Source organism: Oryctolagus cuniculus, chromosome 5 (assembly GCF_964237555.1).
Source record: "Oryctolagus cuniculus chromosome 5, mOryCun1.1, whole genome shotgun sequence".
NCBI classification, from domain to species: domain Eukaryota; kingdom Metazoa; phylum Chordata; class Mammalia; order Lagomorpha; family Leporidae; genus Oryctolagus; species Oryctolagus cuniculus.
The window spans coordinates 35428650-35455967 of NC_091436.1; the positions used below are offsets into that span (position 1 = coordinate 35428650).

Sequence of the window (27318 nt, forward strand, 5' to 3'; positions counted from 1 at the left end):
ATTTTATAACATTATATAATTTCAAATAGTGCAGATTTAAAACCAGCATTATGGTTTCTACATTCCATAGTCAATGGCCCCTTTCAATACTCGACAGTTACTGCCTATCAGCAAGACAATAACTAAATAATAGCTGATAATTAATTAATACTGAAAAGTAAAGTCCTATTTTGTGAAAATAAGATGCTCTTCAAGGTCAAATATCAATAAATGCTACAGAATGAAAACGTGGTAGAATAAAATAAAGCACAAGCTTTTTAAGTTTAGAAACATAGTTTTGATAGGAAATCTCACCTCTTTTACACTATGTGACCTTCGTTTGCATTATTTATTTAATTATAAAAATGGCATATAATTATAATAGAAATTTTGCAAAAGGCAGACAGATGTAAAGAAGAAAATTCAAGCTTCAATTGTGATTTAGCAGTCCAAAGATATATGCTGTCTCTATTTGAGCATTTACTTTCAATATTTCTTGACATTTGTGGATTTTTTCCCATTAGGATCTTCTCACTGTATTCTACTTTATTTACTGATTTATTTATATCATGAGCCCATTTATTTATATAAAATAATCTGTTATTCCCCATCTCCCAACAAAACATAAGGTGTGCACACTACTCTATTATTTGGATGGACTGTAATTTTAAGAAATTAAGCTGAGACTTAGATGGTTTTAGATTTTTCAATATTATAAATAATGTCATTTATTTTTTCCCACATCTTTAATTATGTCCTTACACTATATTCATAGAAGAAGAATTGGGTTCAGATGGTAGGTTAACTTTTCTAAAGGCTCTGTTATATAATTCAACAAAGTATTTATTTTTCTACTTTCCCAGGCGTTGTGAAGACCACCAATGGTGATACATATGCACAATTTAACAAGTTCCATAGCATGTAACTATTCAGGGTGCATTGGATGCTTTTTCTCCACCTCTTTCTTGTTATACCAATTTTTTCTTAAAATCACATTTTCCTGTTGTTGCTTAACAAGACAGCATTTCACCGTTTTGTTCAAACAAAACAGAAACTAAGAATTTTTCAAGAGCTTACGCTTGCTTTTCTGGTGCATTTAAATGATGCATTTTCTCTATTATGGTACCCGGGATATAAAACATAGATTCTTTGCATAAACGGTGCCATTTTGTTTTTGCCATCATCCCTCTCCCTTCTCCACAGGGTGTTTTCTTTCTTCATATACAAAGGCCCCATGTAACCTTTCTATAGGGAGCATCAGAGATATGACAAGAGATGGGTAGAGGATGCAAACTGGGATTCTGAGAAGCAACACCCCTCCTCCTGTGCCAACACAAACACACACTGAAATCTCTGGACTCAGTGAATTTAGCTCTCTTCAAACTCTAAAATAGTCTAGGAATTAACATTTTGATCTATGTGGTGCTATTAGAAATACATCTGCAATATAATAGACACGGAAAGGACAACCATCCCACTTACCTAGTACTAATAATTGATAAAGACTTAAGTGCATTTGTTAGCCAGGAATCTGTCAGACCTTCAATCTCTGCCCTTAACTGCAGCCATGCATCCCTCTTGGCAGGGCCAAGGAGTCCTGCAGCACCGAAAAGGAAGGCAGAATCAGCAGAGGAGTATTTTTCAGGAACAGTCATTCAGTCCCCCTTCTGTCTAGAATGGATCATTGTTTAAGCCTATGTCAAAAATGATTTATATCAATATTAGTCCTTCATTTCAGAATTGATTATTCATTCAATCATGGAAAGGATATTCATCAGACTGCTTCTGGGTGTGAGGTACTGGGCTAAACATTGAGGATGTAATAGTTGAAAAGCGGACCCAGCTTCTGCACTCCTTGAGCTGAGACTCTAGTGCAATGGATGCTAGCCACCTGAAGAGCTCAGAACATTCTCAAGACAGGGCTCCACTCCAAGGTACAGATAGATCAGGTCTGAAGGAACAGTGAAGCTCTCCCAGACCTCAGCTATTAAGTTATCTGAAAATGCTTAGTTTTTTAATAATCACCATTATTTCCAATTTGAAACAGTAACAGAGCAGGCTTTTAGCCCAGGGTTTTAACAGCCTTGTCCCACGGTGGAGAGCCTGAGTTCAATTCCCAGCTCCTGCTCCTGACTTCAGAGTCTTAGCAAGGCAGACCCTGAGAGGAAGCAGGTGATGGCTCAAGTGACTGGGCTCCTGTCACTCAAGTGAGAGACCTGGATTGAACTACCTGCTCCTGGATCTGCCCTGCCCCGGCTCTTCTGGGTATGTGGGAAGTGAACAAATGGATCGTTGTTCTGTGTATGTCTCTGCCTCTCAAATTTTTAAATTGTTTTAAAAATTAAAAAGTAATTATGGTGGTCTCAACTGGGAAGGAACCCAGACACAGGCTCAGAGATTAGCCCACAGCCCACCCTGCCCAGCCTGCTCAAAAGCCACAATAATTCAAAAGTTGTACTTTGGAAATTTGTATTTATTAAATAAAAGTTAAAAAAGTAATTATGGAATTATACATAGCTGTTAGAATGCTTCTAATATTATCAGTAATACTAGTTACTAGTGACACTAGTATGATTATTTTGTTTTGTAAAAAGGAACTGAGAACTAAAAAAAAAAAAATCCCAAAGTGTATGACACACTTACAGACAATATTGGGAAACTACACTGAGGTGAAGCTCAAGAAAGATGAGAAAACAGGTAGGAATGCTAATGCTTATTTCAACTGATTAAGCCCTTGTTTTTGTAATAAAACAAGATCGTGTTACTTGACATGTACTTCAGCACATTGGGAGCACCTAAACAGGTGAGAAAGTTTTTAGTGAAAATTTATAATTTCCAGCAACTGTTACTCATCTTCATTCCAATAAAATAACTGTTCATCTATGATAGAAGATGGACTCTGAGGTTCTTTTTTTACACTTTTTAAGGGATACTATTATTTTTATAGTAATCTTATTTTTAAAATAATTTTAATAATACACTAAAAGTAGGAAATAGTGACATACTATAAATGATAAAAGTCAATTCCAGAGACAGGTGTTGTGGTGTAGAGGGTAAAGCCGCTGCTAGAGACATCGGCATCCCATATGGGCCCTGGTTTATATCCCAGCTGCTCCACTTCTGATCCAGCTCCCTACTAATGTGCCTGGAAAAGCAGTAGAATATGGCCCAAGCTCTTGGGCTCCTGAATCCACGTGGGTGATCTAGAAGAAGTTCCAGGATCCTGGTCCAGCCCTGGACATTATGGCCATTTGGGGAGTGAACCAGTTCATGAAAGATATCCCTCTCACACACACAGTCTCTGTTAACTCTGCCTTTCAAATAAGTAAATCTTTAAAAAATCAATTCCAATTTCCCAAAGTAGTATTCATTTTTAGATTAAATATATTCTTCTCAATGGATTTTTAACTAGAAAATCTGTTTATTTGATTTTACAAATGTCTCTCATAGAGAGCGTTGAAATGCATTGGAAAATCAGAGGTTTTTTATCCCCTAGAATACTGCACAAGTAAGTGGTCCATGGAGCTCAATTTCCTATTGGAAATGAAGGAATTCCATATCTAAGCTCCCTGTTGGTCTAACATTACCATTATCTACAGTTTTGTTTCTGTTATCTTGTGGTTAGTGAGTAACTATTGAGAATATATTGTGTGCCTCAGAGCTAGACACTGGGATACAAGGTGATCAGACACACAGTCTCACCCTCAAGATGTAAATGGGTATATGTGAAAAATATGGTATGTATGAACATTTTACTATATAATATGACATATATGTGAATATACCTATATATAGAAGGAACACATGTATTTAGCTTTTAATCATTTCATTTTGGATTCCAATTTATGTTGTCCCATCATCCTTCCTTTTTAAAAAAGAAGAAACAAGTCAAAATCCTAGGAAGAAAATCTTCTGTGACCTCAGAGTTAATCTTAGGAATCCTGTTGCTGTAAAGTTCATCGTAGCAACAGAGATAATCATGTTTTGTTATGTCTAGAAGCACAATCAGGATCTTAGTTTTGATAGCATGGGTTTTTATATCACCTATAAAATATACAGATGGTTATAAAATGGTTTGGATTTTTCTAAAAGAGTATTTGAAGTTTCAAAAATCATGATAATGATAGTTAAAACTATACTGCACGTGGGAAAGTCACACTTCCAGTAAAAAAATTGCAATTTTTAAAAAGAAAATAGATTGTTGAGCATCTTTGAAATTACGTAAACTACTGATTAAATTTTTATCTGATAAAGCTCCAGAAAGGGAATGCTTGCTAATGTCTCTGTGATTCTCTTCTTTAGAAAGCTCCTCTTCCCATTGCCCCAGTCAATTATTCTGTCTGATTTTCTCGATAATGTCCCGTGTAACAGCTGATGAAGTGAACTAAATGCCCTGTAGAAATCTTAACCAAATGACTGGGCACAAATTTTCACAAAGGATGCTTTATTTTGTAGATAATTTTCCCCCAACCAATTCTAAGAAACTTCAAAGTCGTGTTGTGATTCAACATATCCTTTGGAGGGCGACCTCTAACATGAAACTACAGTTTAAATCCTCCCTATACCTGGACAGCCTTTATTTGATTTAAAAAAAATTCACACATACCTCCAACATTGTTCTTGTAGGTATTATATAATTCTTTCACTCTTCTGTAACGAAAAGCCAACTTCCTCATCCAGTCAACCCCTCCTCTTACACCTGTTGGCAAACAAAGGTTTGCACTACTTGCAGCTGCATGGAAGCCATCAGTTGCAAAACTGTAGGTACTGCAACACCCAAAATACATTAAAAAGAAATAAAAGAAATAATTACATGTGCAAAACTCCATAGCTGAATTTCTGTAGGAAACAGCATACTGAAAGGCATAGCTTACCTTAAGTCCTGCCCATTATCATCTGAGGAAACATCATCTATATGAACTTGATCACATTCCTGTTGAAAACATTAGAAACATTATATATATATAAACATTACATATAATATATATATATATATTTTCAAATGCTGCTCATCACCATGTTTTTTTCATCTGATGAGATGCTTGCCAGTAGATGGCAGCATTTATCCATCATCTCCCATCTTACTCTTGCTTTATGCTGGGCCATGGCGCCATTTCTATGCAATAAACTAAATCCATGAGAGTGCCATAAAAAAGGGTCTGAATAAATGGCAGCAGGGAACAAGGAGCAGTTAAAAGAAAAACAATTTTAATCTTAAAATTATTGATAAGAAATTCTCTTTTGAATTCTTGCTAATCATGTGAGTTCCTTTTCACCAATTTCTGTTATGTGTACTTAAGTATTACTATTATTTATTATTTGCTGAGCAGCAACAGCGGGGTAGGCTTCAGCTATGGTGTCCTGGGAGACTCCTATGACTTCCTGTGTTTTGCTAGACCAAATATATCAGGAAAGAACCATGCTGGTGTTGTTTAAAAAGCCAGTCTCTTTTAACACAGGAAAAAAAATAATCACAGGAGCTGACATTTTCTTTTTTGAAGTTTTTAAAATCTTAAATCAAAGTAATGATTTACACCTACCTCAGATGTACTATAAATTCCAAGGAAAATAACTAATACGTAAATATGTCTACATAATTGACTTAATTTTTCAGTTACACAGTGCTCCATACAAATAGCAACTTGTAGATAAGGACTCAATTCTTTGCTATTCTGAGTTTTAGTGTGCCCTCAAATAACTGGCAAAGCTCCACTGAAATATTACATGATCTGAAGGTGGAATTTGGCTATGGCATTTAAAATAGTCAGTCCTCTGAATAATAAATACATTATGATTGGAATAGTATATTGAATAAGTAACCTTAAAACAAGTATAGTTCAGCTGTTTAATAGCTTCTTTTGTTTGCCTTAAATTATTTTATTCATACAGATTCTGATTGTACACATGGTGCTTACCACTAAAAATCAACCTTTTTTAAGTTTGTGTACTTATTTATTTGAAAGGCAGAGAGAGAAACAAATACATGTACATAGAGAGAGAGAGAAAGAGAGAGAGAGAGAGATCTTCCATATGCTTGTTCATTCCTCAGATGCCAGCTGGTGCTAGGACAGGCCAAGAATTCCATCTGGGTCTCTCACATGGGCGAGAGGAATTCAAGTATTTGAGCCATTATCTGCTGCCTCCCAGAATGTGCACTGGCAGGAAGTTGGATTGGAAGTGGAGCTGGGACTTGATACCAGGCACTACGACATGGGATGTGGGTGTTCCAACTGGTAGCTTAATTCATTGTGCCACAACACCCACCCCTCAAAATCAATTCTTAAAAATTCATTATATTTGAAAATATGCCATCCTAAACAAAGGGTTTTCAGCTGTTATTTATCTTCATAATAGGACTTGGAAGTATCTTGGAGTCAAATATTTAATATCTAGACCCCAGTTTTCCACACAGAGGGTATTAATCCTACATCAATTTTAAGGTGATTTAGTTGAATCAAGTATCATTTAAAAATACAAAAGTCAATAGTTATTACAATCAGTAAAATTTTGGCATATAATGTGAAAGAACTAATTTTAAAAGTTCATATAACTTACATAAATCATGGTTTTAGCAAAGTCTGACTAAATCTCAATTCACAGCCACAGGTAAGGGCCAGAAAATGTAATCTGACTAGCAGCTCCCTGAGGGCTGTATTTGGTTCAAGAGGATAAACTCTCACTTGAAGTCATAATCTGTTATAAAATAATCACTCAATAATTCTTTAACAAATGGCAGAAGTCCAGACAAATGATCATTTTGACAGTATTGCCACAATCATATCAACTTTTGAACACATAGTTATGGTGACGTACAATGCCAGCACTTTGGCAGGTGAGGACTGTGAGCAGACACTGATAGGAAGAGTAGTGCAAGCACAGTAGGGTGGACCCGGGGCTTAGGCTGCTGGAGTTGTGTCCGGACAGGCCTTGACCCTGGCCCTCTGTAACCAAGGCAGGCCTTACATTTTTAGAAAAGTCTCAGAGAAAAGTATCAAAAGCCTTATTAGTAGCTCTAGACCTGGGTTTAGAGAAAAGGGGGGAGATTTTACCAGCTAGCAAAACAGTTGGAGATGAACTTCTGCCTCCTGAATATGGAGGCACCAAATTAGCTCTAGATGACAAGAAGCATTCCTTAGAAACTCTAGCATTCTTGGGGAGTGTATAAACTGAAGTTAAGTCATACTGAAATGGTATCACTGGGCAGGCACTGTGGTGTAGTGGGTAAAGCCGCCACCTGCAGTGCTGGCATCCTATATGGGTGCCAGCCGGAGTCTCGGATGCTTCACTTCCGATCCAGCTCTCTACCGTAGCCTGAGAAAGGAGCAGAAGATGGTCCAGGTCCTTGGGCCCCTGCACCCACATGGGAGACCCAGAAGCAGCTCCTGGCTCCTGCCCAGCTCCAGCCATTATGGCCAATTGGGGAGTGAATCAGCGGATGATGGAAGACCTCCTCTCTCTCTCTCTCTCTCTGCCTCTCCTTCTCTTTCTGTGTAACTCTTTCAAATAAATAAATAAATAAATAAAATCTTTTAAAAAAAAGAATCCAATTAATCTAAATATTAAAAAGAAAGAATTGGTATCACAGGAAAGTTACCCGTTACACTGAAATTCTGAATCTTCATGTAAATAACTTCCATGTCTCTCTTTTATAATAAGCTAAGATATTCAAAATGGGGGGATTCTTGTAAATTACTCTGATAATCAGAAGGTATCCTTTTTTCAATGTATTTTTGTTACTATAAAGATAACAGATTTCATGTACTTCATAGGTGCAATTATAAGATATATTTCACCCTTTCAATTCTAACTTTTAGAGAAATTCTCTAACATTTCAAGTATTAATGTACATGACTAATTTGTACATAAATTGTCCGCAAATTGATTTCTTAGTCCTGAGGACAATGGTATCTCAAACCTCCTGGACCATGAGTTTTGCATTTGAAGTTATGTTTGAGGTTTTTCCAAATCTAACTTCTCTTTAAACTTATGCCTAGTTAACTATGCCTGTTGACTCTGGACGTCTGCCTGAGTACTAAGTCCAGTGAAAGAAACTTGAACTTCAATTACTTACATTTTTAGGAAAAGCTAAATAATTATTCTTCTATTAGTTTTCACTCTGAGACCTTTGCAAGAACCATTTTGACCAAAACCTGAAATACTAAAAACATTGCATGTAGTGCTTTGGCATTAACAAATTTCAATAGAATACCTCAAATATTTGAAATAATTCCGATACAAATCTGAAATGCTTTAATTTTGTCGTACAAGGTGACCACAAAGTTGTCACTGATATTTATCAGTTAAATTCCACATTAGTCTTTTCTCACTTCTGTGACCCCAAAGTCCCTGGTGCCTTTTTTTCTGGAAGTTATTCTAACTGAAATAACACGTTATTCAAACAGAGAACATTCTCTTAGCAGGAGTAGCATTTGCCTTCTCTGCAGTTGGGCAGAATGCAGTGAAGTGTCTGTGAGAAGGGTTTAAATCTGGATCTTTTAGGGAATTATGTGAGAAGCAGCTGCTACTACATATGTTGCAGTAACCATTTAAGGATTTGAGTCTCAAATTGGATTTTTAGGTTAAAAAAAGAGTCCTGTGAGATTAAATATACAAGGGGGGAAAACTATAATAAGGTAAGGGTGGAGATACTCTCTTGAGGAATTTCTTTTTTAGTCAACAGAAGCATAAATAACTTAATTTTGGTCAATAATTTATGGTGGCAAGAGGTTTATCAAAGTGAGAAATTGTGGAAAGTAAAGTTGATTGTCAAAGTCAGATGCAGAAGAATAGTAGGTATGCATGCAACTACACTGAATGATCTTGAAAGTTATTGTTCACATTTATTAATGAACGCCTGTTTATGTCAGTTAAGTCAATAATTAACTTTTAAAAAATTAATTATTTAGTTATTTAAGAGGTGGAGATAGAGAGAGAGACAGACTGACTTCACTTCCTAGATGTCCACTCTGGCCAGGGCTGGACCAGGCCAGAGGTCAGAGTTCAAAGTTTCATCCAGGCTTCCCATTTGGGTGGCAGTGACACCGGGTCTGCATTAGCAGTAGACAGAGCCAGATATCAAACCCAGGTGCTCTGATATAGGTTGTAGGGGTTTTAACCAGAATCTTAACTGTTAAGCTGAAAAAAGCCTTCCACAGAATAAACGTCTGAGTTTCCTGGTGCACTTCATGTGGATGTGCAAGCATGCATGTGTGTGCATGTATAAGGAGAGTGGAGTCAACTTATATACGGGCACTCTATTATTTCATTGATTTGTTAAATAGCTATGTTTTAGGATTTGAGTCAAATGGAATTTTTATCACATTATAAAACTCAACTAAAAAGCTATAATCAGAAAAGAGAAAGCCGACACCAATACTTTTTCAGTTCCCATTTTTATCATGAGATCCTGCCGAGATTTTAAATACACATTAAGCATGGCATTCTAATCCAAAATAACAAGTCTTAAAGCACCAAACGTGACCACAACATGTTTTTGATATACCAATATTCATTTTAAACTTGCTAAAGGTATTTATAAATTCATTAAATGCTACTTTCACCTTCTCACTTCGGTGTTTTGAGTAGAAAATTTATTCCATCTGGCTTCCAACACTCCAATAAGGAATAAATTTCATTTATTTTTAGTAAAAGTTAATTAACCAAATGAAATAAACACAATAAAACTTGGATAAAGCCAATTTAAAGTTTTGAAAGCATTAATTTTAGACTTCTTTGTGGAATGAGACTCATCTATGTCAGCCAATGGAAAAATGAATCTAAAATATTATCACCGTGAATAAAAAATTCAAGTTACAAACAAGCTGAAATGTGTTCCTGATTAACGGGTATATATAAAATCATTCTGTATGCTAGACAGTAAAGAGTAGTAGGATTAATTTAAATCAGATTTTAAGAGAGGTGATTATTACTTCTCATTATTTAAAGCAGGAAAACCTGTCTAGATACACTGATCTTTCATATGGTCCATTAAAGAAAAAAAACTAAAACTATTTAAACAGACAGTGATTTTATTATCCAGTAAAAACACATGGATTCACTACAGAGAAAACAACAACAACAACATGCTATGACTTGGTAGATTTTCAGCACATGCATTTATGGGATGTCCTGAACTAATTTTTAGTCTCATGTCTCAAATGTAACTGACTTTCTTCTCTTGTCTCAAAAAAGATTTTGTCAATTTTAAAAGCTTATTTGGTTAGCTCACCAACTTGATTTTTCTTTCTCATTTCTTTTAGTTTCAGCATGGAACATGCTGGAGCCAGAAAACTTGCTTCAATTCCAGTTCTACCACTGAACTAACAGGTAACCTTGGACATGGTTTTTCAGCAGTGGACTTTTTCTCCCCAGCAAAATACACATATTTAATATATATTAAATAATTTAAACATATAATTTAAAGGGGGATAGAGATCTAGTGCAGCACAGTTATGCTCAATTGGGAAGTATTTCTATTCAGTGGCCAAATTCATTAGTTATTTCAAATTCTAGCATCTGATTGTCTAATAACTCAGGTCTTTAGCACACAGGTTATATTACCCTTGGCAGTTCATATTCAGCTACTCCAAGGATATTTTTCTTGACTGCTTCTACTTTGTTTTTATTTTTTTCTTCCTCTTGTTTCCCACTAACAAACTCTATTACCATTTAAGGTGGGAAATCAAAAAATAAATTAGTAAAAGAAGAAATAAATGCACTGAAACCCATCAGATGTACAACATAAATAAGTCTAGCATCATTTTATCCAGAAGGGAGGAAATGAGGAATGGCAGTATTGTCTAAAGTTAGGTTTCAGACTGTCTGTGAAATTTAATGATCCATGCTAGCACCATGAATAGTACCTCTGCATATTTTCTAGGCATTAACTTAAATAGCATCCTGCCTAGTAACCTGGAAAAGCTAATGCTGATTCCAAAAGTGCCATGAGGGTTGTGGTTGGGGCATCAAAAGAATCAGGAGTATGTACAGGAGTATACAATAAGTGAGAACAAAGTGGACCACATCTTTTTCCAGGAGATTTTGTTCTCAGTACACTCCTGGATGTATCTGTTACACAGGAACACAATTTAGCTTTCTGCTTGTAGTTGTGTATGCAGATTTTTTTGACAAGAATTTTATGGGCTTTTCAGGCTTAATTTCTTTCTATTTTTTGAGGTTATCTACATATAGAGAAACCATCTAAGCATTTTAGATTTGAATACAACTATTCTTACCCTATAAAATTCTTACCTCTAAGTCATTAAAAAACAAATGTGTATCAGCAAGATTAAAAATCATTTCCTCCATTCGGAGTCCAAGGGTCACAGCCATAGGAGGATCCTGAAAAGAAAATTGAAAGATGATGTAAAATTTCTGCAACCATGGTTACTATTTAAAGCATTTTAAGTGCATATTGTTGTGGAAGATAAGAGAAGACTATATGAATTTTACCCAAGGTTCAAATTCTTTTCCAATATTGCAAAAATGTGTCTCTCCAGAGGGTTGAGACGTGCCAAATTAGTGGCTACACCTGTGACTCTACGTGAATTTACACACACATAAAGAATGATGATCCATTTTACATTAAGCTGTGTGTTCAGGAGAGAAGGAGGAGGACAACTAACTGGTTCATACGACACAATTCCCATATGCTCCATGGAAAGTCTTTTGGAGAAAGGTATTTGGATAGCATACTGAAGAATACAGCATACTTGCTAAAAAGAGGAAAGGATTTCTCTTTAAGAATGGGAACATCAGAATTAGAAGATGGAGATAAATGGTTGATTGCATGTGTGTAGGTCTTGAGCATCAAATGTTATTTTAGGTGGAATACGAAGAGCTGGTAGAGGATGGTACAACCACTGTCTCATTTTTAACTGCAATTTGATCAATGGGTTAATAAGAATCTCTACCCAGACATACGTGTATAATTTGGTCTAATCTATGTGGGGGGAATCTTCAAAAATCCCACAGAAATTAAATATTTTGATAACACTATGCATGAAATTCAAAAATTTTGCACTCGATCAATGTATCAGGTGATTCAACTTTCCATATACTTTTAAAAAATCCTTGTATTTGACTAAGTCTGAAGAGGGAAGAGTGGAGTATAGCTAAGAAACATTAACTCAGTAAGTATAATCAAGAAAACATATGCTTTGAGAAGTTTAATGACAGTAAAGGGGTTTATAAAGAGTCAAAATGACTCAATTTTTGTTTACAAAAACCAAGATATTAAACAGCAGCAAGGAGCTGAGAATCAAGACCAGCGCTGTTTTATTACTGAGATTAACTGCAGCTGAAGGCCTGGCATCAAGAAGTGAAACACTAAAAAGTAAAGGGACTTCAGTGATATGAATAGGGAAGTAAGGTATGCATAAATATTGTGCTTAAATTATCAACACTGGAATATTGTATAAAGAAGAGCTCCAACAGGTGTGACTGTGGAGGTAAGGAAAACCAAAAACCTGGAAGGGACACATCTGTAGAATTTGAGACCAGATGGGTGTTAGCAAAGAGAAGAATATGGTTTTGAATAAAGCTGACAAGCCTAGAAGAATACTATTGGTTTTGGCTGAGAAGTTGTTTTGGAAGACCTCAGAGGGTGATTTGGGTTGAGTGGCTGGGCCAGGAGCCAGACTGAAGGGATTTGGGAGGAAAGAACTGAACATACTAATAAATGGGATTTCAAGAAATGTGCATTAACTTGGGAAAATGTAATGGTGACTTTTCTTCAACATATGATAAGAATGCATAACTAGGTTAGGCCGAGTGGTCTTCACCTATGTCCCTGGACTGATTCCATCTGCAAGTAGAAGTCCTTCCTCACTGCACATCTACATCGTGTCTATGCATTTATTCCTTCCATAACGCTTCAAGGAGGAAACCCCGTGGTGTAAACATATTTGAAGTGTCAGCCCTGTGTTCTGTTGCCATTATAACTAGAGAATGGGACATACATGCTAAAAAACAGGAGCTGAGTAACTGAGTGCTATAGGGTCATTGAGATTTATAGAACCCTACTCTCTGACTTGATGTGAGAGAAGATGGAGACACAAAGACAATACTATGTCATAGTACAACATAATTTTCTTACATTTCCTCATAAGAGGCATCTGTGGATTCAACAGCTAGAAAATCTTATGTCTTAAACATGGGTATTGACTATGCATGCACTCGGTGGTGTCCTGGCACTGTGTCCCACAGTCAGCTTGATTCTATTGCCAGAGTCTATACTACAGTGTCAGGATCCTTTGAGGCAATGGACACAAAGATCTAGTAAACTGTGTTTTATCCAACAAATATTCACTCAAAAATAAGAACAGAAATATTAAACACCTGTTTTGTGTCTCAAGGAGTTTTAGAGCTCAAAAGAACCCTACCCTCTGTTTCTTTCAAATTTAAAATCCTTCCCCCCCTTTTTAATGTTCATTTTACTTTTGCTAAAAGAAAATCTCTGAAGGTTGAATGTTTTATATATATATATATATATATTCTTGATTTATATATAAATATCTATGTATATATTGATTCAGCCTTCAGAGTTTATATATATATGCAAATATATATACATATACACACAAATATATATATATACACACATATATAAACATATACATACAGATATATATATATAAAGGGGCCCAAGTGCTTGGGCCATCCTCTGCTGCCTTCCCAGGGAAGCTGGATCAGAAAAGGAGCATCTAGGATTCAAACTGGCACTCCAAAAGGGGATGCTAGTGTTGCAAGTGGGAGCTCAAACCACTGTGTCACAACATTGGCCCCAATGTATTTTTTAAAAAATTTTTTTCTATTAAAAAATTCCTATGATTAGTCCCTTTTTCTTCTTCGGGGGTGGATGTGCATTAGGTATGCAGAGGACAGAGAAAAGTAGTAAATATTCTGCCTAGTCATGGAACCATGGACAAAACGTCTGCAGAAATATCAGGAAAAATCAAATGTAATTACAGCATGAAAACATATAATTCCATTAGTGACGCTCTATGCTTTTGAGGAATGTTCACTGATGCAAGACAATAAAACTGGGCTCCACGCTCCGCTCCTCTGTTATGTTTTTGATGATTACTGCCCTACAGATATATATTTCAAGTGGGGTTCAGAAATATCTTATTTAAAAGGTTTTCCTTCTGGAGACTAGGTTGGTTAAACCCTTATCTTATGATTGGTCAAATTTTCCTTTTAAGTTTTAAATAAAATTATTGAGTTTCTGATGTTCATTCCTCACATTCTTAGCATTACAGATCAGATTTACAGGGATGGGACAAAACTGCTTCTCTTTGATTGCTACTTTCATTGAGTCCATGCTTCCTAATACCCAACTCTCCATGCATGCAAACAGTGGAAGAAAAATCCATGAAGAATGTATTTTGTGCACCTGATAAGCATGCAAACAAATATAATTAAAAAAAAAAAAACTCAAGAATCCTTGAGCAAGCAAGCCTAGCATATGCTATGATGAAAACTCTATTTGAGCACTCCATTGGAATGCAACCCCATGGCACTGGGAGGGCTGTTCATTTGTTTTTCAAGCTGTGGTGATTCCACATTACACACTCTCCTAGAGCCAGGACTTAGTAAGCATTTTGGCAAAATATCATTTGTTAACTGGGAAAGTTTAGGTTTGAGGTTTGCCGGAGTGTGAACTAGCTGAATTTTATGAAGGTTTCCAGAGAGCAAGTCCTGTTGAAAGGGAGGTGTTTGATCGCCCGTGCCAAAGGCTTGGCACAGATGGGCCAGGGACAGTCATGTCACAAGCCAAAGAAAACCATGCCTGTAAGAGGTGGTGGTCTTGTTTCTAAGAGAATGTCTGGTGAGGGCTTACTTTCAAATATCTAATTTTACTTTTTGCTTTTTCCAGTTTACTAAGTCACTGGGACAGCTAATTCTGAGTAAGAAGATTACAGTGCTGCATTTTTCCAGCTGAAAGACCCACAGATCTAAGAATCTAGGAAAGATGACTGGGCATTTGGTGTGTGTAATGTTGGATATCTCCACCTTGCCAGACACTACTGTGCAGGAACTGCCAGTGCCTGCAAGCCCACTGTTTTATCAGGCATCTGAGAGTGAAACATACTTCTGGACTGAATCCAACAATCCAGAGATGTTTGCTCATTTCCATTAGATGTTTGCAGAATTACAGGCACCCTAAGAATCAAGAGTTGCATTTTTTTTTTCTGCTTAACTGAAGTAAGTGTTGAGTTTAGAGTCTAAAATGAAGTGAGTGCAAAAACTTGGATAGAGGCAAAAAGTGGGATAATAGAGGCACTAACAGGGTTTTGTGGAAGCTCTGATACATATTACACATATTTAACAGTTCCAAAAGGTTCAAAGGGTCTACAACAGAGTTTAATATGGGACAAGCTGAACTTCTGCCAATTTATTCTGTGTACTGCTCTATCAAAACCTGGAACTATTCCTAAGACATTTCACTGGGGAGGCAGCATGGGGGAGGGGAGAGAGAGAAAGGGGGAGAGAGAGAGAGAAGAAGAAGCAGGGTGAGGAAAAGGAGGGTGAGGAGGAGGAGGGGGAGGAGGAGGAGGAAGATGAAGAGAATAATAACCCTTGGCCTTTAAACGTGTGATCCTAAGCCAGATGTTACCAGTGTATAACCAGTCAGGATCCAGTACAGCACTTCTCTAAATCAAAATACTAACGCCTATTAACCATGTTAGCACAGAGCATAAATTGGAGCCAGACTGTCTGTCTAGGGGCCTCTGCCCTGCACTGGGCCATCAGCTGGAATTCCTCCTCTAGGGACACACTGTAAAAATATCTCAGGAGATGCAGCAATTATGTATTTTTAAAGAAATGAGGAACTCTTTTTTTAAGACCTCCTTGGAAAAATAATTCCTTTGGGACCTAAAACACATTTGTGGACTTGAGCACACAGAGACAGAGGATGTGCAAGAAAGTAGAAGGACAATCCAGCTCTGTGAACCAAAGTGGAAACAGCTGCTGGATTATTTAGAATACATGAACTCCTTTAATCCGTGATAAGAGATTAAATGAAATTCCATCATGAATCAGATGGGAAACTTAACATCTGAGATATTTGTCTGAGATGGATAGGGAGTGGTGTTAAGAGTTCTTAGCAGGAACTGGATAATGATTTCAGGAACAGTCATTGAATTATCACATATTTATTGAGTGCCTACTATGTGTTCAGCAGTTCAAATTCTGGGCCAAGTACAGAGAACCAAAAAAGGGCAAGTTTCAGTCTTTAGGGGCTTTGTATATTATTCTTGCATGAAAATGTCTGATAAACAGACAAAAAAGACTTAGTAAATATGAGCATTTCAGGTGATGATAGGTGGTGATGGGAAAGGCTAGGCTAGGCAGACCCTGTGGTAATACAGATGCATGTTCTGGCCAATTTAAAGGAAATGCAGGGCGATCCCCTCACAGGTGGCAGTAGCTGAGAACCGAGGCTTGGAAAAGGTGAAGGAATCACCATGCGCTGATATGATGGCAGGGATATGCACAGCCTGGAGGTGAGAATGATCTGTTGCATGAGGAGTAGTGTGAAGCAGAGAAGTCCCGTGCAGGGAAGGGAAAGGAAGCGAGTATCGGAAGACAGCACAAGTGCTAAACAGAGTCAAATGCACAAAAGAGACCACAGCAAGAGAAACCAAAATAGATGCTTCAACTTGAAGGTCATTACTCAAACTTGGACAAAGTCATTTGACAGGAAATTTGGGGATGAGCAAATAGAGAGAGAAGAAACAGGAAGGGAGACTGGGCTCAACAGGTGTTTCTGGTGACAGGAAATGCGAGGCATGCAATATGGTGCTGGGAAGAATCAGAAAAGCAGAGAGCTGAAATGCAAGGAAAAAGAGGTGATTTCAGGAGTAGACTCCTTGGGGAAGTGCAAGGGCCTGGAACTAGGGCACAGGATGTGTGCAAAGAGAAGGCAGAGAATATGAGTACAGATTCAGGGTTACAAAGTTGTAGGGCCAAGATAAGGGAATTATTTTCAGTGTGCTTTTTTGTCCTCCTCAGTTAACTGAGCAGGAGGAATCTGAACAGAATTGGGAAGGGAATCTGAAGACTGGAAGGGAGAGCAGGTGCAAAATTGTCAGCTGGAAATAATTAGCCTAGCAGTGCAAGCACACACATGAGATCTGCAGCCGCGTTCAGCTGTTGGATACAGGTGGGGTCAGGGGGATTTTTTCAAGGTGAGTCTGGTAGAGAAACAAAGTGGCATAGAAGGACAGGCTTTAAGCAAAAGAAGGGCTGTGATGATACATCAGGCTTCCAAGCTGGGAGTATGACTGCTAAGTCATGACAATCACCTGTGGAATTTCTAAAAGTTCTGCTGCCTGGGCCATAACCCATTACCTACTAAATCAGATTATCTGTAGTGGGGCCCATGTATCAGTCATTCTACACACTCCAGTGATTCCAACCTGCAAACAAGATTGAGCATCACCTGCTCAAAGTGTGCTTCACAAGCAGCAGCCTTGGCATCACCTGGAAACCCATTAGATGGGCAGAATGACAGACCATACCCAGATCTACTGAGATTTAACAAGATTGCCAGCTGATTCTTTTGCCTGATAGCATGTAGGAAGGGGTGGTCTAAGAGGCCTTATAAAGAAGATTTTGGGGGCTGGTGCTGTGGTGCAGTAGGTTAAGTCACGGCCTACAGCACTGGCATCTCATATGGGCACTGGTTCTAGTCCTGGCTGCTCCATATCTGACCCAGTTCTCTGCTAAAGCACCTGGGAAAGCAGCAGAGGGTACCCCAAATCCTTAGGCCTCTGCAGCCACATGGGAGACCCAGAGAAAGCTCCTGGCTTCAGTCTGCCCCATCTCCTGTTGTTGCAGCCATTTAGGGAGTGAACTAGCAGATGCAACAACTCTCTCTCTCTCTCTCTCTCTCTCTCATCCTGCTTTTCAAATAAATAAATCTTTAATTTAAAAAAAAGATGATTTGTGACAGTTAAAAAAGACCAGTACTGGCAGGACTTTCTAAGTTCTCAGAAGTTGAGCGTCTAGGACACTTTCAAAGGGCTGGAAAGGGCTGGAAAGGTTAGAGTCAGCAAGGTTACTGTGTAGAATGGTGGCTGGAGAATGAGGCTTCTCCTGAGTCACTCAGAGCTATGAGTAAAAGTACATTTGCCCCTCCCTACCTCCATAAAGATGGTCTGCACACTTTTCTTCAGGGGCCAAATAACCCATTATATCTCTTTCTTGTTCACACAACCAAATACCTATGAGGGAACCACTCAAAGTGGGAAAGGACCAAATTTTTTCTCTGGATTAAAGGGATCTGCCCATAACCCAAGTGTTCAACATAAGCAACACATTTGCAATTGGACAGTAGTTAAGCATGAATGGGGTCATCAGGTAATTTACCTACCACTACCAGCTTCTAGGGTTTCCATCTGAAGAAAATGCAATGAATAAAAATTGCCCCAATTAATTAAATTGATAATGGTGGGAAAAGTCAAGGTGGTGAGACTGACCATGGGACGGTCAGTGAGGAATCATGGGGCTGAAAGGAGTGGTGCGATGAGACAGCAAATGATCACACCAACTGAGGCAGCCTCTGGGCTTGGGATGCTGCATTTGGAGAAGCCAAAGAAGGATGGGTGAGAACTTAATTTTGGGAAAGGATAATTTATGGAAGCCTAAGGGTAGTTACTGATCTCATCCTTTGCCTCCCCATGATGAAATTATAAACTGAGATGAAAGCCACCAAAAACGTGAGAGGATATTACAAAGGGCCTCTCTAACAGTTTCCATTTTTGAGAGACTAATTATCACTCTCAAGTATATTAGTTCAAGTTAATAAATATGGTGCCTTTCAAGATCTTTCCTACTTATCTAGAGAAGATTGAGCACAAATAAATGTTAGTAAGATAATTAGCTAGTCAAAATATAACCTACAGCCACTGAATCCAACAGTAAAAAATATATTTCCTTCAAATAAACACAATTTCAACACAGAGCTCAGAAAGAGGAGTTGGTAAAGGGCAGCCTTTTCTCTCCATCTCCCTCTGACAGAGTTTGAGAAATGTCACTGCATCTAATTTAGCATTACTGCTGTGTATGTGTGGGCTACATTTATTTACATACCATACATAGACAAATGTATATGCAATCAAACAATGAGCAACTGCAAAATAGACTATCCATTTTTTGAGGCTTGCAAATTCTGTGTGCATTCAGTTTCTACACAGCAAAGCCACTTGAGCATAATGCTGAATATCTCACATTGTGAGACAAAACAATAGATATAAATAGAAGATGAAAATCTATTTAGAAAACATTGTTTCCCAAACTTCAGATTCCTTTGAAACTAGATAAAATAGCTTACACTTAATGAATGTTTACTCTGTGCTCAGCAATATGCTGAGTTTTAATGTATTAACTCATGTAGCCCTCATAATCAAATCATGACTTGTATAGCACACACCTGAGATTCAACAAAGGCCAAGGTCATATGGGTGATAGGAGGCACAGCTAGCACTCTCCCTCCAAAGCTGGACCATCCCCCAACATTTATGCACAGAGGGGAGGTCATGGGGATGTGTTAACATTGTCATTAGGGTTGCCTCCAATCCATCGGTCTAACACTTGATTGATGCTAGTCAGTCCTGATTAGATTACATTGTTTTTCCTCAGTCTACAGGCACAAAAATCAGTATTTATCCTCATGTCTATCCTAGCATTTAAAAATGAACCAGTGTTATTGCAGACATCTTTTTCTATGTACAAATAGGTCATTTAATATAAATGTAAGCAAGTTATTTATTTATTATTTCCCCAGCACTGCATATAAGCTATTGTCTGAAATGAGCAAGTCATTTTAGGAACTTGAACTTTCATTCCACATTACAAGGCAACAGTTCACTTTCCCTTTAGCTTTCTTTTTTTCAATCTCTGACTTGGACTATTGTTTTGCATTCTGACTGTGGGATAACTGAAGAGAATCACAGCTTCTCAGCACATGATACATTAATGCTCCAAGATAAATAACATCCCTAAAGCACAATTCATTTAGCTTCTTTCACTCCTCCTTCCTTCTCCACAAAAGGAATTACTGCAGCTTATCAGGTAAATTAATGTATACAATTAATCAGGGAATAGGAATAATCTTCATAAACTCTAACAGATGACAGATGATTCCTGGCCCTTATGCTGTCAACTTTACAAACTCTTATTTTAGAGTTCTGCAGTGCTGAAAACTGTACGTGCCAACGGGTGCTCAGCTGCAAAACCCATCATCAGCCTCATAGGCAGCAGAGCTCAAATACCGATGTCCCTCATTTGCCATCATGGTAAGTGTCCAGAAACAGTTCTGCTTGGGAGGAGAGAGTGCTGACAACTGCATTGACTCAAAATGTGATAATGTATTAGAGAAAGATCCTTGGGAAACCCATAAGATTTCTTTATAAATGAAAGGAGAGCATTCCTAAGTTCTTTAAAAAAATAAAACAAAGAAGTTAAGCTACACAGGGAAGTTTATGATTAATATGACATTTCTCAATTATTGTGTTCCATGAATTTTATTTTTATAGGTTTTGGGGCAAAACATGAGACCAAAAGCACACAGAGATTAAAGAACATATTAATGAGGGGAATTCTGACCAGGTAAAGCTGGGTTACACTCTATCAATTACATGGGTTATACTCTATCAATTACATAGGGTGGCCATGAAAGCTAAGGGCACAATGCATGTAACAGGACACTTATTGAAGTGCCAAGCATAAAGCAGAAGTTCAAAGTGGGAATTTTTATTACTCACCCTTTCCAAATGGGGGACATAAAGGGAGACAGGTAGATCGGCAGGTAGGTGTGTTAATTTGGGAACGTGATTTTACTCCTCTGGTGCTTACATCTCCATCTTGCAGTTCACTACATCTTAGCTCACTACAATATCCCAGAATGCACTGTAGGAGTAAACATTGTCTTACTGCATGCCTGAAAACATCTGCCTTTCGTCATTGCTCACTCGGGGAAAAATGTGCATTTTTATTAAAGTTTCTCTGCCGTGGGAGGTAGATGGCAGTTTTCATAGCTGGATACCACTTCTGTACATTTACATTATCTCATTTAATTCACCCAGCAACCCCAGGAGGGAATGGATTATAGCCATTTTCAGATGAGGAAACAAGGTCATGGGTCAAACCACTTGCCTTGGAGCACATCCAAGCACAGGTGTCCTTCCATTTCTAGCTCAGGTAGCAGGTGTTCAGTTAACAGTTGAAACACCTGTGTCCCACATCGGAAAGCCTGGGTTTGACTCCTGGGTCTGGCTCCTGACACAAGCTTCCTGCCAATGTAAACCATGGGAGGAGCCAGTAATGGCTTGGGTAACTGTTCTCCTTCTATCCTTGTGGGAGACCTGCACTGAGTTTCCAGCTCTGACTTTGACCTCATCCATTGTGTGGGCATTCAGGGAGTGAGTGGTCTCATCTGTCTGGCTCTCCATCTCTCTGCCTCTCAAATAAAAAGTAAAAATTTGAAAAAGTTTAATATCTCACTCAGTGGCCCCTCAACTGGATAGCTGCCTCAGAGGCTATTCTCTGAGCCAGCCATGCCCACTGGAAACATTTTCTAGGTGACTGAGGAGGACAGGGCCAGGTTGGTTACATGAGGGTAATGAGATCTCTCCAGTCCTCTACATGTTCCTTTCACAGGGAATAACTCTGCCCTAACATAAAGGTGCTTGGCATCACAAACCATGGGCATAAAGGACTCTAGCTAAAAATATCTAAAATGTCAGTGTATTATACTGAAATGTTCTGCTTAAAAATGCACATTTTAGAAATAAAACTGATCTAAGAAATGAAAAGGACTAAGGAACTCTACAACTGTAAGCTTAGGCAGGTTTAACTGTACAAAGGCCTTCTGCTTCCCAGAAATAACAGCCTCAGTCACCTTTGCCATTAGCAGTGCAAAAGTCCTGAACTGTCAACGAATCACTGGAAAAACATCATTTGAGTTTGTCCTCAAGGTCATCACTGAAGACCTTAGGGAACTGAGGGGGTAAACCTGATTATAGAAGACTCTTTACCCTAAAATATCATAGGACCTTTAATATAATATGCACAGAATGGCCATAAAATATTAGCATTTCCAAAATGTATGTGACCATGACCTTTTCTTGAAGACTACTAATTAACTTACCCTAGAACTAAGTTTTCCAAGGGGAGAAAATGTTTGGAAAATACTCTTTTGTAGTGGTTCTCAAAAGGTTGTATAGGGCTATCAGCTTTATCTGGGAATTTGTCACACATCTTGGGGTCCCACACCAGACCTACAGAAGCAGAGACTTTAAGGATAATAAGCCCTGTAGGTTACTGGGACACAGTTTGAGGAATGCTGTTCCAGTGTAAGCCAGGGCCACTGAAAACCTAGCGGCTTCTAAATGGTCAATTGTTGTTTGTCTAAACTCCGCTCTCTATATAGATGACAATCATAAACCATGACACCCTATCTCTGCCTAAAACCCTCCAACAGCTTCCCACTGAACTTTCAAATACATTATCATAGATAAGAACTTACCTGTCATTTTGTGATTGTGGCCAAATTACTTAAATTCTCATAATTCCGGTTTCCTCAATCATAAAACTTGTATCATAATCATGATACCAGAGTAATTTTTAGAATCAAATGGGGTAATGTTTGTGAAAGTGACTAATGACAACTCTAATTTGCATGCTAATTCATATCAAGTGCTCTGCCAAGCTCTATAAACAAGCTACTGCTTAATTTCTATTTGCTTTTGATAGTATCATTCCCATTTTGCAAAAATTGAGAATGAGGGATTAAGAAACCTATAAGCATTAGAACTGAATTTTCAAACTTAAAAAGGGCTCTCACCCTTAACTACCACTGCTATTGCTTCTGAAATGCAAACACAGATTGGACCACAGGATGGGTGTTCTCCACATGTAAGCTTGTCTTTCAATCAAGCACCTAATTCTTTATACACTGCGCACCACCACCAGGCACTAATGACTGTCTGCTACACTCTGTTCCACTGAACATTTCTTAAGTTTTGTCTCTTGATGGAAAAATATCCCAAGTGGCTCAGAGAAGGCAAGTAAAATGATCACAACTTCAAAAATCACTCACATAGCTGCCTACACAATACCTTACTAATTGTTTTTATTCCACTTGGAAAATGTCACTGATATACTGCCTTTTTGGTAATTAGTTCTATGCTGTGTGATGTGCTGAAGCAGAAAGAACATGGCTTTATTTGGTGTCAAATAGTCTGGGGCCCCAGGACTCATCTCTGCCATTGGCTGACCATGGACTTCTCTTAGTACAGTTCCTCATCTATACATTGGGGACAAAAAATCTACTGCTTAACGTAGCATGAGGCTCATTCTGTGGCACATCACATACATTAAATAAAGGTCAGTTCCTTTGTTGTCCTCATTTTGCCTCATCCTTTCAATATTCCCCACTGCTGAAAGCATGCAGAATGCCTCTTATTTTGTATTTGATTAAAGCTTTCTTGAAAGAATGGGGCCTGTGTGTTGAAATGAAAGATGCACGCCCAGGTAATTATCTGGGATGTGACAAGTTTATGTCAGGGATGCATCACTGTAGAGGAAGTCCAAGAACTGTGCTTTTGGAATTGTACGTAGAGTCCGTTTATGAGTCAACTGAGAAAAGCTGCTTTATCTCTCTGTGAAGTCTTTGACAAAAAAGAAATACGTTTATACGCGTTTTACCATGCTCCTATTCATTATCATGGGTCCAGATGATCTTATTATTTCTAAAGAACAAAATTACCACAAAGGGATAAAGAGTTGAAGTCAGGAAATGCATTAAGAAATAACTCCGGCCGGCGCCACGGCTCACTAGGCTAATCCTCCACCTTGCGGCGCTGGCACACAGGGTTCTAGTCCCGGTCGGGGCGCCAGATTCTGTCCCGGTTGCCCCTCTTCCAGGCCAGCTCTCTGCTGTGGCCAGGGAGTGCAGTGGAGGATGGCCCAAGTGCTTGGGCCCTGCACCCCATGGGAGACCAGGATAAGCACCTGGCTCCTGACTTCGGATCAGCACGGTGCGCCAGCCGCAGCGCGCCAGCCGCGGTGGCCATTGGAGGGTGAACCAATGGCAAAGGAAGACCTTTCTCTCTGTCTCCCTCTCTCTCACTGTCCACTCTGCCTGTCAAAAAAAAAAAAAAAAAAGAAAAGAAAGAAAGAAATAACTCCAAGCATGAGGCCCATCAATGATTTGGCCCCACAAGAGCAGAATGGATACTTCATCAGAGCCACAAAGGAGAACTACTGTGCATGCCCCCTCATTTGGATTCATGTGTTCAAGTTTATATGCTTTAAAACTTACATAAAACCTAGCTGCACAAAAACACTGCAATGAGTTCAATGGGATTTAATGTATACTCCTGTTAAGATAATACTATTCTGGAAGAAATCCTTTAGGTTACTGTCTGGAAATTTTTCAGACAGAATTCACTATCAGTAATAGAATTTTGAGTGTGCGCCCAAATTTATGTATAGTGACTTATTGGTAAATTTATATATTCTTTAATTATAATCATATGCATATATGATAAGACTACAAATTTACATCTACCAACAATTTAGATGTTAAAATCCCAACCCTAAATGTAATGGCATTAGGAGGTAGGATCTTTGAGAGGTAATTAGCTCATAAGTTGAAGCCCTTATGAATGGACTGGTGTTCTTATTTATTTATATATTTATTTATTTTTATTTTTGACAGGCAGAGTGGACAGTGAGAGAGAGACAGAGAGAAAGGTCTTCCTTTGCCATTGGTTCACCCTCCAATGGCCACCGCGGCTGGCGCGCTGCGGCTGGCGCACCGCGCTGATCCGAAGCCAGGAGCCAGGTACTTATCCTGGTCTCCCATGGGGTGCAGGGCCCAAGCACTTGGGCCATCCTCCACTGCACTCCCAGGCCACAGCAGAGAGCTGGCCTGGAAGAGGGGCAACCGGGACAGAATCCGGCGCCCTGACCGGGACTAGAACCCTGTGTGCCGGCACCGCAAGGCGGAGGATTAGCCTAATGAGCTGCGGCGCCGGCCAAGGACTGGTGTTCTTAAGACACACACACACACATACACACACACACTCACACATGGGCTTGCTTTTTTGATCTTTGCTTTCTACCACATGAGGACACAGCAAGAAGACAAGCCAAGGAAGCAGGCTTTCATCAGAGCCTCCTGGATCATGCCTTCCCTGCTTCCAGAAGTCATCTAGTCTATGATAATTTGTTTTCAGAGCTACAGCTAAGACAATTTGTAAAGCATGTTTATATGAACCAGATAATATTAAATAATGAATGTGATAAACAAATATGTATGTGTATTCCTTCTAATATTTTCATTCCTGATGCTAGTCTAGGACTTTATGTGTCTGGTGCATTTGTGCATATATTCTACTTTAGAAATAAATGTTTTGGATGATGGTTTTGAGAAAGAGACCAAGATTCTTTCTTATAAATGGTTGTTTAAAAAATATTGCTACGCAGGTACTTCAAAAGTGCCTTAGAAAAAGCTTATGGAAGAAGGAATGCAGAGTTGTTTATTTTGCTGCTAAAGCATTTTAAAAATTATTTATTCATTTGTTCATTCATTCATTTATTTGAAAGGCAGAATGATAGGAGGGGCATTGAGTGGGGAGAGACAGACAGAAAGATAAATTCTGCATGCTTGTTCATTCCCCAAATGTCTGCAATGACTGGGGCTGGTCCAGGCTGAATCCACCTTGGTCTTCATATGGGTAGCAAGAGCCCAAGTACTGCCATATTCTGCTGCTTTCCCAGGAATATTAACAAGCAGCTGGATCAGAAGCAAAACAGCTGGAACTCAAAACAGCACTCTGATATGGACATGTGATGCTGGAGTAGTAAGCAGCAGCTTAACTCATTGTGCCACACCAACCCCATGTTTTTTTTTTTTTTAATCTATGCACACTAGAGGTGTTTATAAAGTTTATGAAAACTAGACTTTGAAAAAACTATTCATGGATTTCAAAAATTTGGCACCATAATATATTTTCTTTTTATTCCATTTCCTATGAATTGTTTGAAGTCAAGTCTGTTCAACATCCATCACCTAGACCAAAAATCAAATGACAATGCAGATTCATGCAAAGTACATGAATACATGTGACATACGTGAATGCAATTTGCCATTATTTGTCTATAAGACAAAGCTTAATACAACTCCCAAAAACTGCATGCTGAACTGCCAAAAGACTACCAAATAAGGTGATACTATAAAGACAAAGTAAGGTTCTTCTGTGAGTGTGATACACACAGCAACCCAAATTAGGTTCAAGTTTGAATACAGTAATCAAAAGCAGGCCAGTATAGTATGAACTAACCACTACAAAATGATAAATCCTCAAAGACATAAACAGTAATGGCCTAAACAACTGTGCTTCAGGTGGAAAACCTGTTGCAGTTGCATCAGTCTTTGGAGAAGCGCTCACACAATTGTGTGACAAACTGTTATGAGAAGTTAAGAAGTTAAGAAAACAATAGCAAGAGAGCAAGGAAGGGAGGTAACAAGAACACCTGCCATTGAGTGTGTGTATGTGAAGGGCTGCTATCCCCTCTCACTGATCATTTATTTACTCCAGTTATAGAAAAAACACCTACATTCATAATTCCAAAGGATGAGTCAGCCAAAAGAGTACTTACTTATTTCACTTGGCATGATATAGCAATATTGGGTACAACAAATTAGCTCAGTTTCTGAAATGTTCCCTTGTTAAGAGAAAATATATGATTCTATAAAGTTCTAAAGGCTGCTTTAATTTACTATTTTTCAAAAGCAGTTATTTGAGAATAAGTAATTTTTATCTTGGTGTAGAAATCTCATTGTCATTCTGAAGAAAGTAACTCAATTTCTAATTAGCTAAAGAACAACAAGCCACTGGAAATATATAACAGATTGCAATAAAACATTTAAAAGTATTTTAAATGGCCCTTGATTATTGAACAAAATAAATTTGAACAAGATTTCCTGGAGTCTTGCTTCTTTACCTTGCCATACTTCTGTGCATAAGACCCTGTGAGCAGTGAGTGAAAGACAATGATGGTTTCATCCAAGTCCCAGACAAAAACACGCTGAAAGTAACAATAACAACAAAAAATCAGGATCAGAAGTTAGGAATTTTAAGGAACATAAACTTTTTTATAAGGTAAAAATCACCTTTCTTCTTTATTAGATAAAATGCCAATACTATTTCCTAGAACATTATTGTACTCTGTTAATTTTTTTAATTTGACAAATCTCACTCCTGTAAAATCCAAGGAATGAAAACAATATTAATAATAAGAATAAAAGATATTCTAATT

The 27318-nt window shown here is 38.2% G+C and overlaps 1 protein-coding gene across 16 annotated transcripts in view; it reads right to left on the bottom strand.

Annotated features, from left to right (window-relative positions):
- EYA4 (EYA transcriptional coactivator and phosphatase 4) overlaps window positions 1-27318 on the bottom strand; it is a 344532-nt gene that overhangs the window by 10293 nt on the left and 306921 nt on the right. For all 16 annotated transcript variants that reach the window (XM_070073546.1, XM_051854317.2, XM_070073543.1 and 13 more), the window contains 5 exons: window positions 27004-27087; window positions 11230-11319; window positions 4854-4912; window positions 4586-4746; window positions 1462-1576 (listed from right to left, as the gene is read on the bottom strand). In XM_070073546.1, coding sequence (XP_069929647.1) covers window positions 1462-1576; window positions 4586-4746; window positions 4854-4912; window positions 11230-11319; window positions 27004-27087 — 509 coding nt within the window. The remainder of the gene's footprint in view (window positions 1-1461; window positions 1577-4585; window positions 4747-4853; window positions 4913-11229; window positions 11320-27003; window positions 27088-27318) is intronic.